The following is a 20,693-nucleotide window of genomic DNA, read 5'->3' on the forward strand; positions in this document are numbered from 1 at the left end:
AATGCAGAATTACAATGCTTTAAAATTATTTTAGAGTATAGATGTAAAATAATGAGATTACTTTATTTTATTGATGTACAATGTCTGACTCCATTTCTAATTTGATTTATATGTTTTATCCATATGCTGTTATCATGTACTTTTATATAACAACAATTAATTGTCTTTATCAACCCTGAAACATACAGGAACATATTGTTTTATTTTTATTTTTTGGAATAATAAAAATCTCTTTATGTTCATTCTATTTTTGCAGAGAAAGCAAAATAATACAGAAGTGCAAACCATTATCATGACAGAACAATTGGTACTTCCTTTAGGGGCTATCATGGGCCTGGTGAAAAACATGAAAGTTCTGTTCAATGCTGCTCATTGATGTTCAGCACCCACCACTAACTGCTGCCCATTGCCAATGAACCTACTGCAGTGGGGTTTATACAATTTAACTTAGGAGATTATAGGCCCCATGACATCTCCAATTATGACAGCTCCTATTGCCTATTCACAATGGCATTGCATGTGTGCTACATGTAAGGAGGAAGCAGAGACTCCCTTCAGATGGGCAGCAGTGGAAGGATTTCGGGTATTTAAGGAGTACAGAAAAATTATAGTATATCATGTGTTGAATATGGAAATGGCAGGCAAGTGCTACATATCTTAGAAAACCTCTTTGTTTAGCTTAACAAAACATGTTTCTTTTATAGAGGTTTTCCCCCTGGCTGCCATTCAGCTTCTGCCTGTTAAATACTATTATCTTTCAACAATGCTATAACTCCTCATCAGCATTGGTTCTTGAGGGGTCGATCATGTCAGACCAATTTGATCAACTTCTACAATGAAGTAAGCTTTAGGCTGGACATGGGAGAGTCTATTGATCTCGTATATCTAGATTTCTCTTAAGCATTTGACATCGTGCCGCATAATAGGTTGATATATAAAATGAGACAGCTCGGTCTGGATGAAAACATGTGTATCTAGGTAAAGAACTGGCTCAGAGATAGAAATCAGAGGGTGGTAATAAATGGTTCGTACTCTGATTGGGCCACAGTCACTAGTGGGGTGCCACAGGGTTCAGTATTAGGCCCCATTCTGTTTTAATATATTTATCAATGACCTGATAGGGGGGCTGCACAGCAAAATATCAATATTTGCAGATGATACAAAATTGTATAAGAAATTGAATACAACGGAGGACAATGTACGGCTACAAAAGGGTCTAGATAAACTGGGGGCTTGGGTGGAAAAATGGCAAATGAAGTTCAACATTGATAAATGTAAGGTTATGCACATGGGCAGGAGAAACGGATGTCATCAATATACACTAAAAGGGAGACTGCTAAGGAAAAGTGATATGGGAAAAGACCTGGGGGTACTAGTGGATTGTAGACTTTACTGGAGCAACCAATGCCAGTCAGCTGCTTTAAAAGCAAATAAAGTCCCCTAGTGTATTTGGCTGGCTTACATTTCTGCCATAATTTACGGCAATAAATAGAGATAAATCTATCTGTCTGGGGCAGCCATATCCTCTCTCTTGCAAGTTCGGCCCACTTTTAGAAAAAGTGGTGGGGCTGGTGCATAAAAAAAGCTAAAAAGTCACCCATTTTTTGCACAGATGGGACTTGGGAAAAAATTTTCAATTTTTTAAAACTAGAATTTGCTATAAAAACATACTGTTCAGAAAATAAAACAGAAATGCTTTCACTAATTCAAATTTATTATTTTAGGTTGTCTAAACATTCTCCACTGAAAATGCAAAGAATTTATTTTTTTTCTATTAAGGGGAAACTGAATCTGTAGTACACGTAATCAATAAAAACATACTATTTGCATTTTGAAAGTTACAGAGTCAGTCTGAGGATCTTTGGACCAACCATAGTAAATGATTCTGAGAGCACACCCTCAGAATCATTTGTACATCCATTTTTAACACAATCTTCGTTGTTTCCATTGCAGATATTAGGAATCTCATCAATAAGTTTAGACAGGAAATGTATAAATAACCAATAAGACATAGTAGCAAGTGATTAAATCCCAAGTCAGTTCTAAATGAAGTTATCTTCTACTGGATATTTAGGACCTTATTTTAGTAGGTATTTCTTAGCTTGTAAGAGCCTAAGCTCACCAAGGAATCCTTTGGTACTCTTTTGGGGCAGTCTAAGTATAACTTCAAATAACCTGAAACCATTATATGATTTTAAAGAAAGGTTATCAAGATATGTGTAAAACACTATGAAACCTATAAAGTAACCATGTTATTCAGGAAATTACAATCTATGTATTTTGTAGAATCTCATACAGTGCATATAAGGGTTTAAAAGCTCACCTGGTCGGTGTTAAATTTTATAAATCCTCATACAGCAAGCAGAAAGTTCTATCTTACCTGTTCAATGTTCGAAGAAACGTCTTTGAAACTTTCAGTTCCTTGTTTTGTATTATCAGCATCAATCAGGTTTTCTACTGCAACATTTCCATTTGGATTCCGATAGGTAAAGTCACCCTCAGAAGTATCTAATGCCACACAGACATTATAGGCGTATGGGAAAGGTAATGATCCATCACTGTACATGGAGAATGTCTTAGGATCAATCGGAGGATACAGATTTGTAGTGAGAGAAGAGAAGGCTGGTGAGGGCTTTGGTTGCTTACATTTTGATATAATGACCACCATCACAGTTAATATAAAAAGCAAGGAAATAAGTGCAAGTGCAATCACTAAGTATAACTGTAAGTTGTTTTGTGTCTCTTCATCCTGCATCTTATTGCTGAGCTTAGGAATAAACTGTTGAACGTCATCTGCAATAATAAGACCTAATGTAGCTGTAGCAGAGAGAGCAGGATCACCGTTGTCCTTCACCATCACCACAACCTTGTAATTCATTGTGTCCTTTTCCTGAAAGCTTCGTGATGTTCTGATCTCACCTGTTCGCTCACTTATCATGAAATGAGATGGGTATGATGCTTGTATAAATTGGTAGGAAAGCCAAGAATTATGTCCAGAGTCTGCATCAACCGCCACTACTTTAGTTATTAAAGAACCGGGCTCAGAGACAAAAGGTACCATCTCAAATAAAACCAATCCCCCACTTTCTGGTGATGGGTACAAGATCTTTGGTGCATTGTCATTCTGATCTACTATATGGATAAATAATGTAGCATTGCTGCATAAAGAAGGGAATCCATTGTCTGAAGCTGTAATTACTATCATAAACTCCTTGTTCTGCTCATAGTCAAATGATCTTTGAGCATAAATAACTCCGGTCTCTATATTGATGGAGAGATAAGATGACACTGATAACATTTCTGTAATGACGATGGAAATTGAGTAACTTATTTTAGCATTATCTCCAGTATCAGAATCTGAAGCTTGTATACTGAACACTGAAGCTCCTGGTAAATTGTTCTCTTGCACATAAGTCACATAAGTAGATTCAGCAAATATTGGTGGGTTGTCATTCACATCTGATATCTCCAATGTAATTTTTCTTCTACTGGATAGAGGAGGAGGACCTCTGTCTGTAGCCATAATGGTGATCTTGTAAGAAGATATTTCCTCTCTGTCTATAGTAGATTTTAAAACAAGTCTATAGTAAGTATCTGAAGCTAACAAATTGAAGGGAACATCTTCAAGTATTTTACAGTCAACATGTGCATTATCTCCAGAATCTTGATCATGGACCTCAATCAGAGCTATCACTGTTCCAGGTGCAGAATCTTCAGGAATAGGAGTAGATAATGAAATAATAGATATCTCAGGAGGATTATCATTCTCATCTATCACTTCTACCAGTACCTTACAATGGGCCACAAGGCCTCCTCCATCTTTTGCTTCTACTGATAATTCATAATTTTGTGTTACTTCAAAATCTACGTTTCTGTTGATCTTGATTTCTCCAGTATTTGGGTTAATGCTAAATATTTCTGTGTGATGGATGTTGCCAGATATTTTGTTTAGATAATAGGTGATCTGTGCATTAATCCCTTCATCAATGTCTGTAGCATTTAAAATGATCACGGTAGAGTTAACTGGGATGTTTTCCTTTAAGGTTACTTTATACATATCTTGAGTAAATATCGGGGAATTGTCATTAACATCTGTAACACTTATCATCAATAATGTTGTCCCAGATCTGATAGGATTTCCCCCATCCACTGCTGATAGTATTAACTCATGAATGTCCTGTGTCTCTCGATCTAATGCTTTCTCCAAAACAAGCTCTGGAAATTTACTCCCATCTGTTCTAATGTTCTCAGTAAGGGTAAAATACTGATTATCACTGAGCTTATAGCTTTGCACTGCATTGCTACCAATATCTGGATCTTCTGCACTGTGCAAGACAAATTTTGTTCCAATTGCTGTAGATTCAATAATTTTTAAAACAGTTTTATCATATAAAAACTCTGGAGAATTGTCATTTATATCCTGAATTTCAACCTTAATCTTAAAATTATTAAAAGAATTTACAACAACAACATCAAAGTTTAGGAAGCAGGAGGCTGCTCTTCCACACAATATCTCCCTATCTATCCTGTCCCTAATATATAGATTTCCATTATCTACATTGACATTAAAGTATTTCTCTGAAGCTCTGGATACAATCCTCAGTTTTCTAGATGAGAGCTGCTTTACATCTAATCCAAGGTCATCTGCAATATTTGCTATAACAGAGTCTTTCCTCATTTCCTCCACAATGGAATAATGAATCTGACCAGAGACTGAATGACACAGCCAGGACAATAAAATAGGAATTGTTACTTGCCATCTGAGTCCTATGCAGCCCTGTAATTGAGGTTCCATCTTATCCATCTTCAATGATTATCTCCCATAAAATATTCTGGATGGTGTACTCATTCAATGTAAATAGTAAAGAGAAAAATGTTCATCGTATCTATCATTCTCAAGTTCTGTGTCTATGAGGATTCAGAAAATGGCTTTGTCTCTTTCTGCAGGATCTGCAATGACTATGGCAAAAAAATTTTCCAGTGGATTTCTAATTCTGTATTTTCCTCCAAACTGGTCAAACAGCGGCGCTCAGAGGCAAAAGTTTAGAATTGCAATTTTCTTAACTTATCTTACATGATACATATAGAATTTTCAATCTAATTTACTTCATTGACAATATTTTAAAATGTTTCACATTTTTCTTTTACTTTATATTTTTCACATTTAATTGCTATTATTATATTCAGTATTTTTATAACAGCATTCAAAGGACTTAAAGATAATTAAACACAGAGAAACAGCTTATTTATTTTTTCATGCAAAAACTATATTTACCTTACAGTTGATAGATATCTCGGATTGGGATATTAGATGCTTATAAAACACTTTATGAATACACAGTAAAGGTTTAATGCAGACATGTATAACATAATTTATTAAAACTATCCATCAGAAAGAAAACTGGCCTTGTTGCTCAGATAATTGCTGAGTTCTATCATTAACTGCAGCAGCCTGTGTCATCCTGTAAAAAGGCTGGGTCAGCCTGCAATGATGAACTCAGAGAGAAAATCCAAAGCGGCAGCACGAAACACAGTGGGGAGTGTGGAGAGGTATGCTATATACCAGTTAGCCATGTTACTGCATGGGGAACACAGAGCTGGTAAGGCTCTGCTGGACCTACGGTGCATTTTTAATAGGTGATCTGAAAGTGCAGATATTTTGGGCTCTCCGATAAAAGGAAGAAAGTTAAATTCAACAATAGAATATTTATTACAAACAAATTCAGAACAACCAATTATTTTGACAGCACTGTAAGATACTGTAATTACTATAATATTACAGTATCTAGATTAAGTGACAATTCTTTCTCGATTTACGGATGAGCGCACCTAAACAACGTCTAAACGTACACTGAGAGAGATTGATTTGGAAAGTCTTGTCATCACCTGATAATTATAATTTTTTTTTACTTTATTTTATTGTGGCCTGGATTTTTGGCTGGCCCTAAGGCACGTACCTTATTTGCCTAATGAATAACTCAGACAACCCCCTTATTGGTCAAAATGAATGGCTTTTGAATGGTAGTTACACATACAGAATGTCCCAATATTCTAAAACCTATTACTTTTTAATTAACTCTTTTATGCCTTTTTTGTGAATATTTAATTTTGCTTATATGACACATTATTATTATCTCAGAGTCTGTGAAGACAGAAAGAAAATAATGAATTTCCTTGCAACCTTTTACGGAGATAATATAGTAGAACAATTTTCTCACTCTTTATTTTGGAGATTGAACGAAACGAAAAAAGTTTAGTACCGTGTTAGCCAGTAGAGCAAAGTGTGAATGTTCTCATTAAGAGAAACCAAGTAATCTTGTAGATATGATACCTTTTAATGGCTAACATGATGTTATAGCAAGCTTTCGGACCTACGCAGGGTCCTTCCTCAAGCATAATGGAACAAATCTAAAGACATATTTATATAAAAACATATCACATGATCAAGTGGAAGGGCACAGACATGGTGAACTTAATTTGCACTTAGATAAATACCAGAGACTGGATAAGAGGGCACAGACATGTTGTCATTAGTAGCACTTAGATAAATACCAGGTTGGGATGAGCATAACAGTAAATAATTTGTCCAGTGACAAGGAATGTGAAAGTTTATAGTCTCTAAATTGATATTAGGGGTCAACAGGCCAGCGTGTTACCTCTGCTCTGGGTTTCTCATATTCTCCACTGATGTTACATGGTTCAGCATGTTAAATCCTCCTATGGGATCATGTCATGACCATAAAAAACTCATACAAACAAAAAAATACAATTCCTTCTTTGTCGACAAAATTGCATAGAGGGGACTTCGTTAATGATACTTGCTTTCTAAATATATGGTGGATAGAAGTAATGAAAGTGGTATACCAGTTAGGATTTATTTACATGGATGAAGAGCTAATATTGAATACAATGCTGAAACAGAGCTTAATAGTGTTGTTACACAACAGCCCAAATGTCTGTGGGAATATCTAAACTATATACACACTGGTACAGTTTCACAGTCAAACCTGAAGGTCCTTTGCCCACAAATAAAACAAAAATTATCAAATGGAACTGAAATTCATAATGAGCTTTTGGAAAGGCACATTTTGAAACCCCATATACTGTGCTGTGTGAGGACCATCAATGCAAATTTTTACCTTTATTTTATTAAAATTATATATAAATACAAAACATGACCTCTCTTCACATGAAACTGTGTGATAATCTAGTGTTTAGCAGAGGTATGGTACAAATATTTGCAAATATGAATAGTATAAATAACTAGCTGATATACCCTGCTTCGCCCGAGTTAATTTGGTACTGGTGTTTATCTGGTGTTCACACGGACAATATTATGAAGTCGTGCTTACTTTAGAGATACCAGAAAAACATATGTTCACCATTTTGCATAATTCTCTGCGTTACCCAGGAAACACCACGTGGAGGTAACCATGTGACGTTTACTTTATATAAAATGACATCAGGAAGTGAGAGAATTAGATTACGTACATAAAATTTGGACACTAATTCTTTTGCGCATAGAATTGAATAATCAAGTTGAGACCCATTAACTTTTCCTATTTATGACATAATCAATGCTCGTGCCAAATTTCCCATTTCTATGACAGCGGAAAGTGAAAAAATTACATTCCGCACATAAAATTTGGACGCTAATTCTTTTGCGCTAGAATTGAATAATCGAGTTGGTACCTATGAACTTTTCCTATTTATGACATAATCAATGCTCGTGCCAAAGTTCACGTTTCTATGACACCGGAAAGTGAGAAAATTAGATTCCGTTCGTAAAATTTTGGATGCTAATTCGTTTGCGCATAGAATTGAATAATCGAGTTGGTACACATTAACTTTTCCTATTTATGACATAATCAATGCCAGTGCCAAATTTCATGTTTCTATTACATTGGGAAGTGAGAGATTTAGATTATGTATGTAAAATTTGGACGCTAATTCTTTTGCGCATAGAATTGAATAATGGAGTTGGGACCCATAGGCGTTTCCTATTTATGACATAATCAATGCTCGTGCCAAATTTCCTGTTTCTATGACATCGGGAAGTGAGAAAATTAGATTCCGTACGTAAAATTTGGACGCTAATTCTTTTGCGCATAGAATTGAATAATGGAGTTGGGACCTATTAGCGTTTCCTATTTATGACATAATCAATGCTCCTGCCAAATTTCCCGTTTCTATGACACCGGAAAGTGAAAAAATTACATTCCGCACGTTAAATTTCGACGCCAATTCTTTTGCGCTAGAATTGAATAATCGAGTTGGGACCCATTAGCTTTTCCTCTTTATGACATAATCCATGCTCCTGCGAAATTTCACGTTTCTATGACACCGGAAAGTGAGAAAATTAGATTCCGAACGTAAAATTTGGACGCTAATTCTTTTGCGCATAGAATTGAATAATGGAGTTGGGACCTATTAGCGTTTCCTATTTATGACATAATCAATGCTCCTGCCAAATTTCCCGTTTCTATGACACCGGAAAGTGAAAAAATTACATTCCGCACGTAAAATTTCGACGCCAATTCTTTTGCGCTAGAATTGAATAATCGAGTTGGGACCCATTAGCTTTTCCTCTTTATGACATAATCAATGCTCCTGCGAAATTTCACGTTTCTATGACACCGGAAAGTGAGAAAATTAGATTCCGAACGTAAAATTTTGACGCCAATTCTTTTGCGCTTAGAATTGAATAATGGAGTTGGGACCCATTAGCTTTTCCTATTTATGACATAATCAATGCTCGTGCCAAATTTCACATTTCTATGACACCGGAAAGTGAAGAAATTAGATTCCGTACGTAAAATTTGGACGCTAATTCTTTTGCGCGTATAATTGAATAATGGAGTTGGGACCCATTAGCGTTTCCTATTTATGACATAATCAATGCTCGTGCCAAATTTCCCGTTTCTATGACAGCGGAAAGTGAAAAAATTACATTCCGCACGTAAAATTTCAACGCCAATTATTTTGCGCTAGAATTAAATAATCAAGTTGGGACCCATTAGCTTTTTCTATTTATGACATAATCAATGCTCGGGCCAAATTTCACATTTCTATGACACCGGAAAGTGAGATAATTAGATTCCGTACGTAAAATTTGGACGCTAATTCTTTTGCGCATAGAATTGAATAATCGTGTTGGGACCCATTAACTTTTCCTATTTATGACATAATCAATGCTCGGGCCAAATTTTAAGTTTCTATGACATTGGAAAGTGACAGATTTAGATTACGTACGTAAAATTTCGACACCAATTCTTTTGCGCTAGAATTGTATAATCGAGTTGGGACCCAATAACTTTTCCTATTTTGGAGATAATCTATGCGTGTGCCAAATTTCATGTTTCTACGACATCGGGAAGTTGGAGAACTTTTGGTGAGTCAGTCAGTCAGTGAGTGAGTCAGTGAGGGCTTTCGTCTTTATATATATAGATTAGTAGAAACGTGAGGGCCTCAGTAATCAAAACTGTCCTTGTTTCCTTTAGGCTAAAAGTATCTTACTGTTAGATATTTTTGAAGAATGAGGGCCATAATGTTTGATAAAATAAAACAAAAATAATATTTGAAGAAAATGAAACTTAATATTAGTTACACAACTTAAGTAAAATGTAAAAGACCTCAGCTTTATATTTGTGTTCACAATCTACATTCTAAGGGATTATAGCAAAGGAAAACATTGAGAGATTCCTAAAGAGACTGACAAAGTTGCACAGGTAACAAGTGTATCAATTTTTCATAGGAGCAAAACAACCCAATAATTTTAATCTGATGCAAAAAGGGTTTTCATTAAAATGGTTTTCTAGGTCTATGTAATGAAGGCCACTTCATTTAGCAGTGGGGTTGCCTGGAATCAGAGCACCACTGACTGAAGACTGAGGGCCTGTCCAAATAATAAACCATCAATATTAAAATCCACACTTGACCTATCAATAAATTTAGATTATGGTTATCTCTGAATCCAATAGTAATTGATTGGCTCCAGAATCATCTTTAAACAGAGTTGCTTCTGCTTGATTCTAGAACTTACAATGTACAGATTTTATGGAACCTTATACAACGAGAAAAAAGTTAGATCTTACCTGCTCATTGCTCGGAAAAATGTCTCTACGAATTTCAGTTCCTTGTTCTGCATTATCAGCATCAATCAGGTTTTCCACAGGAACATTTCCATTTGGATTCATGTAAGAAATGTCACCCTCAGCTGAATCCAATGCTACGCAGACATTATATGAGTATGGGAAAGGTAATGATCCATCACTATACATAGAATATGTCCTGGGATCAATTGGAGGATATAAATTTGTGGTGAGCGAAGAGAAGGCTGGCAAGGGTTTTGGCTGTTTACATTTTGATATAATGAGCACCATCACAATTAATATGAAAAGCAAGGAAATAATTGCAAGTGCAATCACCAAGTAGAACTGTAAGTTGTTTTGCGTTTCTTCATCCTTCAGTTTGTTGCTGAGTTTAGGAACAGCCTGTTGAAAGTCATCTGCAATAATTAGACTTAAGGTGGTTGTAGCAGAGAGAGCAGGATCTCCGTTGTCCTTCACCATCACTACAATCTTGTAATTCATCATGTCCTTTTCCTGAAAGCTGTATGATGTTCTGATCTCACCTGTGTGTTGACTTATCATGAAATGAGATGGGTATGACACTTGTATAAACTGGTAAGAGAGACAAGAATTATGTCCAGAGTCTGCATCCACTGCTACCACCTTAGCTATTAAAGAGCCGGGCTCAGAGACATAAGGTACCATCTCAAGAACAATTGATCCACCATTATCCGGTGATGGGTACAAGATTTTGGGGGCATTGTCATTCTGATCCACTATGTGGATGATTAATGTAGCATTGCTGTTTAAAGAAGGAGAACCGTTGTCTGAAGCTGTGACTTCTACTATAAACTCCTTGTTCTGCTCATAGTCAAATGATCTTTGAGCATAGACAACTCCCGTTTCTATATTGATGGAGAGAAAAGATGACACTGAGAGAGTTTCTGTAACAGTGCTGGAAATTGTGTAAATTATTTTAGCATTTTCTTCAATATCAGGATCTGTGGCTTGTATACTGAATATTGAAGCTCCTGGTAAGTTGTTCTCTGGTACAAAAGCCATGTAAGTGCCTTTAGCAAATGTTGGTGGATTGTCATTGATATCTGAAATCTCCAATCTAATATTTCTACTATTGGATATCGGAGGGGAACCTCTATCTGTAGCTACAATAGTGATAAAATAAGAAGATATTTTCTCCCTATCTATAGCAGATTTTAAAATAAGTGTATAGTAATTGTCAGATGATAATAAACTAAAGGGAACATCTTCAAGAATTTTGCAGTCAACATCTGCATTATCTCCAAAATCTTGATCATGAACTTCAATTAGAGCTATCATTGTTCCAGGTGCCGAATTCTCCGGAATAGGAGTAGATAATGAGCTGATGGATATCTCAGGAGCATTGTCATTTTCATCTATGACTTCTACCAGTACCTTACAATGAGCTACAAGGCCTCCTCCATCTTTCGCTTCTACTGATAATTCATAATTTTGTGTTAATTCAAAATCTACGTTTCCATTGATCCTGATTTCACCAGTATTTGGATTAATGCTAAATATTTCTGCATGATGGACATTTCCAGATGTTTTGCTTAAGGAATATGTGATCTGTGCATTGACACCTTCATCATTGTCAGTAGCATTTACCATGATAACTGTTGAATTAACTGGGATGTTTTCCTTCAAGGTGACTTTATATAGATCTTGAGTAAATATGGGAGCATTGTCATTGCCATCTGAAACAATTATCTTCAGTAATGTTGAACCAGATTTGATAGGACTTCCTCCATCCATTGCTGTTAGAATTATTTCATGACTGTCTTGTATCTCTCGATCTAATGGTTTCTCTAGAACAAGCTCTGGGAATTTACTCCCATCTGTTCTGATATTCTCAGTGAGTGTGAAATACTGATTATCACTGAGCTTATATGTTTGCACTGAATTAATACCAAAATCTGGATCTTCAGCACTTCGTAAGGCAAATTTTGTTCCTATAGTTGTAAATTCAATTATTTCTAAAACTGTTTTAGCATGAAACTCTGGAGAATTGTCATTTATATCCTGAATTTCAACCTTAATCTTAAAATTGTGAAAAGGATTTTCAACCACAACATCAAAGGTTATGAAGCAGGAGGCTGTTCTCCCACACAATGTCTCTCTGTCTATCCTGTCCTTTATATACAGATTTCCATTATCTACATTTATATAGAAATATTTCTCTGAGGCTCTGGATACAATCCTCAGTTTTCTAGATGAGAGCTGCTTAATATCTAATCCCAGGTCATCTGCAATGTTTGCTATAATAGAGTCTTTCCTCATTTCTTCTACAATGGAATAATGAATCTGACCAGAGACTGAATGACACAGCCAAGAAAATAAGATAGAAATGGTTACTTGCCATCGGAATCCTTTGCAGCTCTGTATAAGAGGTTCCATCTTATCCCTCCTCAGTGATTATTTCCCATAGAATATCCAGGATGGTATTGTCATCAATTTCAAATGATACACTGAAAATTGATCATGATAATAATAATTCTCTTCTTAAATTGTATTCTTAGTTCTGTATCCAGGAGAATCCAGAAAATGTCTGTGTCTCCTGCAGATTCTGCAATGGATGTGGCAAAAAGAAAATACCAGTGGATTTCCAGATCTGCATGTTTCTACTTACTGGTAAAGAGCGGCGCTCAGAGGTGAAAATTTAGAATTGCAGTGTCCTTAATTCATTTTGTAAAGTACAAATTTAGATTTATAAAAATACTTTTTTATGAACCTTTATGGTTTTTCAGTTTTCTATTTTCATTCGTATATTTCATAATTTACTGTATTTTTCAGACCACCAGGTGAACCTGACTATAGGACACACCGCAGTTTTAGACAACAGAAAACAGGAAAAAATATTTCATATTAATTTAAATATTTCTGGAGGTCGAACAAGGTGGAGGGACGACCGTCATTAACTTTGGTGTTTTAGTTTAGAAAAGGGGGTTAACAGGGAACAGTCACCTTCTATTAAACTTAGTGTGTCCATTAAAACAATGGCAAAAGTACATAAGTTTACATTATACATACTCACAGCACTGCTGCACGCACATTGTACTTGTGCACACACAGCTCTGTAGCATAAAAAAACAACTCTGCAGCATACACAACTCTGCTACATACACACACAGCTCTACAACATTCACATACACACTTACAGCTTTGCTATATTCACGCACACATGGTACTGCAACATGCATACAAACACATACAGCTCCACTACATACATGCACACACAGCTCATACAGGTCTGCTGCATACACACATCTGCAGCTGGCATATTAAACACTCATTTTATTGTCTAAATCCCCACATACAAGTGTAGTGAGGATACAAAACCCCTCTAGCTGCTTTCTGGTTACAAAGCTCCTAGTCACATGTTATGATATCATCTACAGTCCTGCTGCTATTCAAAGACCTGTGATCTTTGCTATTTTCTGTTCCTGTGTGTACAGGGGAGGATGGGGGCGATATGTGAGTGGTCTCCAGCATTATCTGCTGGAGGGGACTGCTTGTGTCCTACACTTGCAGTGACCCAGATGTAGGAAGTATGAAGCAGCGAGGGGCAATGAGATGGTAGTCACGGTTGCTCTGCTGCTCCTCCGGGCAGCGTGGAAAAATGCTGGTTTTAGAGTCAAGCTAGACCAGTGGTAAACATAGTAAACTAAAATAAACAGTAGACAGCTGTTATGGCCTGCTACCTGTGGAGTCGGGTAGGGGAAGATGTTAGTTGTCGTGATGCCAGTCACCCTTTCTGGACAAAAATGATAAATATAAAAAGTGGAAAACTAAACAAAAAATGACGGTAGTAGTCCTTGCACTCCTATAGTGTCATGTGGTACCTCAGTGCTGTTGTTGTAGGTGGTGGTAAGCACTTCAGGAAGCAGACTTTAGATGAAAAACAATTTCAAACTTTATTTAGAAGTGTTCTTTGTCCCAATAGCAGTTACACCATTCCCATTATGTTGGTATTATTTAGATCACAGAATCCACATGCATTATTTACTATAAATTCAGTTAGCTGACTTGGACTGTAAAGGTTTAACGGGTGACTTGCTTGCTGGCCTAACACTGCTTGTTTCTGTTTCTCTCTCCTACTGACACTCCAGTATAAACTTGATTTCATACTCACACTTTGGATGACCCACTGCACTGGCTATTGTGAATGCTTGCATTGTTCCTCCCTGGTCTCTATCTCAGGTTCCTCTGGACTAGACTTTCTCCAAGCCTGGACTAGACTGACTAACCATTACCCCCCACTCTGGATTTTAGACATTGCACAGTTGCACATTTCAGCATGTTGATTCTTTCTATGGGATCCCATCATGACTAAAAAAGAATACAAATAAACAAACAAAAAAAAAAAAATCAACACTTAGTGGATTGCTTAGAAAGGGCTTTGTTAATGATACTTGTACCTCAAAATAAATAGGGAATAAAAATAGAATAATTGGTAAGAAACGGTTAGTGTCATGGAAGAGGAACTCTGCACTACTGGTAATACAGTAATCTATCGTCCACCCAGAGTTCTGCGCCGTCCACTGCTGCAACTCTGAATCCTCTGGCTGCTGCTCCTCCTTCCTCCCAGCCTCCTCACTCCATTACAATGACACATTCTGAGGAGCAGGCAGACTCCCAGGAACTGTTCCCGGGCCCCTGCCCTGAATGGCCAGCAATGGTTCCTCTCCCACCGGAGGAGTTTGTCGTGACCGATGCCCAACCTTTGGAAAGTTCCCAGGGTCCGGGGGATGAGGCCGGGGACTTCCGGCAACTGTCTCAAGAGCTTTCAGTGGGTGAGGAGGACAATGACGATGAGACACAGTTGTCTATCACTCAGGTAGTAGTAATTGGAGTAAGTCCGAGGGAGGAGCGCACAGAGGATTCGGAGGAAGAGCAGCAGGACGATGAGGTGACTGACCCCACCTGGTTTGCTACGCCTACTGAGGACAGGTCTTCAGAGGGGGAGGCAAGTGCAGCAGCAGGGCAGGTTGGAAGAGGCAGTGCGGTGGCCAGGGGTAGAGGCAGGGCCAGACCGAATAATCCACCAACTGTTTCCCAAAGCGCCCCCTCGCGCCATGCCACCCTGCAGAGGCCGAGGTGCTCAAAGGTCTGGCAGTTTTTCACTGAGAGTGCAGACGACCAACGAACAGTGGTGTGCAACCTTTGTCACGCCAAGATCAGCCGGGGAGCCACCACCACCAGCCTCACCACCACCAGCATGCGCAGACATATGATGGCCAAGCACCCCACAAGCTGGGATGAAGGCCGTTCACCGCCTCCAGTTTGCACCGCTGCCTCTTCCCCTGTGCCCCAACCTGCCACTGAGATCCAACCCCCCTCTCAGGACATAGGCACTACCGTCTCCTGGCCTGCACCCACACGCTCACCTCCACTGTGCTCGGCCCCATCCACCAATGTCTCTCAGCGCACCGTCCAGCCGTCGCTAGCGCAAGTGTTGGAGCGCAAGCGCAAGTACGCTGCCACGCACCCGCACGCTCAAGCGTTAAACGTGCACGTAGCCAAATTTATCAGCCTGGAGATGCTGCCGTATAGGGTTGTAGAAACGGAGGCTTTCAAAGGTATGATGGCGGCGGCGGCCCCGCGCTACTCAGTTCCCAGTCGCCACTACTTTTCCCGATGTGCCGTCCCAGCCCTGCACAACCACGTCTCTCGCAACATTGTACGCGCCCTCACCAACGCGGTTACTGCCAAGGTCCACTTAACAACGGACACGTGGACAAGCACAAGCAGGCAGGGCCACTATATCTCCCTGACGGCACATTGGGTGAATTTAGTGGAGGCTGGGACAGAGTCAGAGCCTGGGACCGCTCACGTCCTACCCACCCCCAGAATTGCGGGCCCCAGCTCGGTGGTAGTATCTGCGGCGGTGTATGCTTCCTCCACTAAACCACCCTCCTCCTCCTCCTCCTACGCAACCTCTGTCTCGCAATCAAGATGTGTCAGCAGCAGCACGTCGCCAGCAGTCGGTGTTGCGCGGCGTGGCAGCACAGCGGTGGGCAAGCGTCAGCAGGCCGTGCTGAAACTACTCAGCTTAGGAGAGAAGAGGCACACGGCCCACGAACTGCTGCAGGGTCTGACAGAGCAGACCGACCGCTGGCTTGCGCCGCTGAGCCTCCAACCGGGCATGGTCATGTGTGACAACGGCCTTACCTGGTGGCGGCTCTGCAGCTCGGCAGCCTCACGCACGTGCCATGCCTGGCCCACGTCTTTACTTTGGTGGTTCAGCGCTTTCTGAAAAGCTACCCACGCTTGTCAGACCTGCTCGGAAAGGTGCGCCGGCTCTGCGCCCATTTCCACAAGTCCCACACGGACGCTGCCACCCTGCGCACCCTGCAACATCGGTTTCATCTGCCAGTGCACCGACTGCTGTGCGACGTGCCCACATGGTGGAACTCTACGCTCCACATGTTGGCCAGGCTCTATGAGCAGCGTAGAGCTATAGTGGAATACCAACTCCAACATGGGCGGCACAGTGGGAGTCAGCCTCCTCAATTCTTTACAGAAGAGTGGGCCTGGTTGGCAGACATCTGCCAGGTCCTTGGAAACTTTGAGGAGTCTACCCAGATGGTGAGCGGCGATGCTGCAATCATTAGCGTCACCATTCCTCTGCTATGCCTCTTGAGAAGTTCCCTGCAAAGCATAAAGGCAGACGCTTTGTGTTCGGAAACAGAGGCGGGGGAAGACAGTATGTTGCTGGATAGTCAGAGCACCCTCCTGTCTATATCTCAGCGCGTTGAGGAGGAGGAGCATGAGGAGGATGAGGAGGAGGGGGAAGAGACAGCTTGGCCCAATGCTGAGGGTACCCATGCTCCTTGCCTGTCATCCTTTCAGCGTGTATGGCCTGAGGAGGAGGAGGAGGATCCTGAAAGTGATCTTCCTAGTGCGGACAGCCATGTGTTGCGTACAGGTACCCTGGCACACATGGCTGACTTCATGTTAGGATGCCTTTCTCGTGACCCTCGCGTTACACGCATTCTGGCCACTACGGATTACTGGGTGTACACACTGCTCGACCCACGGTATAAGGAGAACCTTTCCACTCTCATACCCGAAGAGGAAAGGGGTTCGAGAGTGATGCTATACCACAGGACCCTGGTGGACAAACTGATGGTAAAATTCCCATCCGACAGCGCTAGTGGCCAAAGGCGCAGTTCCGAGGGCCAGGTAGCAGAGAAGGCGCAGAGATCAGGCAGCATATGCAGCACAGGCAGGGGAACACTCTCTAAGGCCTTTTACAGCTTTCTGGCTCCCCAGCAAGACTGTGTCACCGCTCCCCAGTCAAGGCTGAGTTGGCGGGAGCACTGTAAAAGGATGATGAGGGAGTACGTAGCCGATCGCACGACCATCCTTCGTGACGCCTCTGCCCCCTACAACTACTGGGTGTCGAAGCTGGACACGTGGCCTGAACTCGCGCTGTATGCCCTGGAGGTGCTTGCTTGTCCTGCGGCTAGCGTCTTGTCAGAGAGGGTGTTTAGTGCTGCTGGGGGAATCATCACAGATAAGCGTACCCGCCTGTCAACCGACAGTGCCGACAGGCTTACACTCATCAAGATGAACAAAGCCTGGATTTCCCCAGACTTCTCTTCTCCACCAGCGGACAGCAGCGATACCTAAACAATACGTAGGCTGCACCCGCGGATGGAAGCATTGTTCTCGTTGAAACTTGCACCTGAACCAATTTTTATTTTAACTGGGCTGCCTCCAGGCCTAGTTACAAATTAAGCCACATTAACCAAAGCGATTAATGGGTTTCACCTGCCCTCTTGGTTGGGCATGGGCAATTTTTCTGATGTACATTAGTACTGTTGGTACACCAATTTTTTGGGGCCCTCGCCTACAGTGTAATCCAATTAATTTTTTGCCCACCTGCATTAAAGCTGACGTTACATCAGCTGTGCTGGGCACTGCAATGGGATATATTTATGTACCGCCGGTGGCTTCCTGGCACCCACCCATGCTGTCGGTCCACACGGAGTTGTAACTGCATGTGTCCACTTCTAAAGAACCCCAGTCTGACTGGGGCATGCAGTGTGGGCCGAAGCCCACCTTCATTTAACATGACATTACCTCAGCTGTGATGGGCAATGCAATGGGATATATTTATGTACCGCCGGTGGGTTCCAGGGAGCCACCCATGCTGTGGGTGCACACGGAATTCCCATTGCGGAGTTGTACCTGCCTGTGACTATTTATAAAAAACCGCGGTCTGACTGGGGCATGCAGACACCTTGACAGAATGAATAGTGTGTGGCACATAGGTTCCCCATTGTTATGCCCACGTGTGCAGCTCCTGATGGCGGTGGCACAGGATTATATTTCTCATTGCTTCTGTACAGCATTGTGGGCTATCGCCCCGCCCCTTTTAAAGAGGGTCGCTGCCTAGCCGTGCCAACCCTCTGCAGTGTGTGCCTGCGTTTCCTCCTCATGGCAGACGCACTTATAAATAGACATGAGTGTGGCATGGCATGAGTGCAGCTGAAGGCTGTGCAGGGACAATTTGGTGTGCGCTGTGGACACTGGGTCGTGCAGGGGGGGGGGTTGGGCAGCACGTAACCCAGGAGAAGTGGCAGCGGAGTGTCATGCAGGCAGTGATTGTGCTTTGTTGGAGGTAGTGTGGTGCTTAGCTAAGGTATGCATTGCTAATGAGGGCTTTTCAGAAGTAAAAGTTGTTGGGGGGGGGCCACTCTTGCCGCTATTGTGGCTTAATAGTGGGACCTGAGAACTTGAGATGCAGCCCAACATGTAGCCCCTCACCTGCCTTATCCGTTGCTGTGTCGTTCCCATCATTTTCTTGAATTGCCCAGATTTTCACAAATGGAAACCTTAGCGAGCATCGGCGATATACAAAAATGCTCGAGTCGTCCATTGACTTCAATGGGGTTCGTTATTCGAAACGAACCCTCGAGCATCGCGTTAATTTCGTCCCGAGTAACGAGCACCCGAGCATTTTGGTGCTCGCTCATCTCTAAACATAATATATATAAAATTGTGGCTTGCAACATTTTATAAAAAATACTGTATATGAATGGAGAACATGACCTCTCAATACATAAAAACTATTTGCCTCGCAAAAGAGAAACGTTTTTAAAAGTTAGATAATCAGATAACTGGCATATTGTCTTGTCCAATTCCTGGATACTTTGTAAGCCAGTCTTCTCCATGGTTCTCTCTCTTCTGTGGCTGTTTGCAATTGCCTGATGACCATTCCCGTGTCCTTCTTGATGGTGTCTTTTGTCTTTCCTGTTTCCTTTTACTACTGAGCACTTCAAGTAGCATTTTTTTTCAGTGAATTCGCCCTCATCACGTGTTCAAACTAAATCAATCTCTTTCCTGTGATCTTCCCTTCCAATGACATCTCTGATTTATTGCAATATAGGTAAGCTTTGTTGGTGATGCTAGCTGTCTGGGGGATTTGTAGAAATGTTTTCCTACAACATAGCTCAAAGGCGTCAATTGTTGTTTTGTCTGCTATCCTCAATGTCCATGTCTCACAGCCGTATGTGGCAATTTTGAAGACAATCATTTGAAGATCATTAATCTTCATTTGATGGTGACTGAGATATCCTTGCACTTCCATATTGGGTCCATGCTCACCAAGGCCATATGCCGACTGCTAATCAATGCTTTATCTCACCTGTCAAACTGTCACTACGATCAATGAGGGACCCAAGGAATACAAAACTTTTAACCACTTTGATTTCCTCATTGTTGACCTTTATGTGCACCTTCTTGTTGACAGTGGTCATGATCTTCAGTTGTCATGATCTTGATGTTCAGGTGAAGTCTCATCTTCTCACTTTCTTCTTTTACTTTCAGGATCAGTGTCTTCAAATGCTTTGCTGTCTGCTAAAAGTAATATTGCCTGAATATCTTAGATTACTGATGGTTCTTCCACCTATTTTCAACCCGTTACCTTGATCATTTAATTCCAGCCCCCTGATAATCACTTCCGCATAGAGGTTGAAAAGAAAAGGAGAGAGGGTACATCATCGCCTTGTGCTCTTTTTGATCTTGAACCATTCTCCATCCCCAACCTATTTCCCACTTCTTGATTGCTGGAGAGGAACCTGATGACCAGGTGGAACTTTTTCTGATACTCTCTTCCCTTTTTCATAATTCATCTCAGATTTGCCATGTTGTCACAGGTCCCTCTGCCCTTGCATCTAGCTTGAATATCCCATAATGTTTAAGATAAAAATAAAAAAACATAAATAGTATTTAAAGTACAGTGGGTCTGGAAAGTCTTCAGAAATTTTCACTTTTTTATATTTTGTTACGTTGTTGCCTTGTGCAAGATTTTCCCCACCATTCTGCACTCAATACTCCATGATAACAAAGTGAAAACAGAATATTAAAAAACTTTGTAATTTAAAAAAAAAATGAAAAACTAACATTTTGCATTGACATAAGTATTCAGACCCTTTACTCGGTACCTAGTTGAAACATCTTTGGTAGTGATTTTAGCTTCCAATCTTCTTGGGTATGATTCTACAAGGTTTGCACACCTAGATTTGGAGATTTTCTGACATTCTTCTCTACAGATCCTCTCAAGCCCTGTTGGAT

At 40.5% G+C, this 20,693-nt stretch overlaps 2 protein-coding genes across 2 annotated transcripts; both read right to left on the reverse strand.

Annotated features, from left to right (window-relative positions):
- Window positions 1-169: 169 nt before the first annotated feature.
- On the reverse strand, window positions 170-4,804 carry LOC136609955 (protocadherin gamma-B2-like). Its single transcript, XM_066589233.1, has 2 exons — window positions 2,381-4,804; window positions 170-175 (listed from the first exon to the last, which is right to left on the reverse strand). Exons 1-2 carry the CDS (start codon window positions 4,802-4,804, stop codon window positions 170-172), a joined length of 2,430 nt encoding a protein of 809 aa, XP_066445330.1.
- Window positions 4,805-6,130: 1,326 nt separating this feature from the next.
- On the reverse strand, window positions 6,131-19,876 carry LOC136609956 (protocadherin gamma-B1-like). Its single transcript, XM_066589234.1, has 3 exons — window positions 19,765-19,876; window positions 10,095-12,424; window positions 6,131-6,142 (listed from the first exon to the last, which is right to left on the reverse strand). The coding sequence occupies exons 1-3, from the start codon at window positions 19,874-19,876 to the stop codon at window positions 6,131-6,133; spliced, it is 2,454 nt and encodes an 817-aa protein (XP_066445331.1).
- Between the last annotated feature and the right edge of the window lie 817 nt (window positions 19,877-20,693).

This window comes from Eleutherodactylus coqui, chromosome 2, assembly GCF_035609145.1.
Source record: "Eleutherodactylus coqui strain aEleCoq1 chromosome 2, aEleCoq1.hap1, whole genome shotgun sequence".
NCBI lineage: Eukaryota > Metazoa > Chordata > Amphibia > Anura > Eleutherodactylidae > Eleutherodactylus > Eleutherodactylus coqui.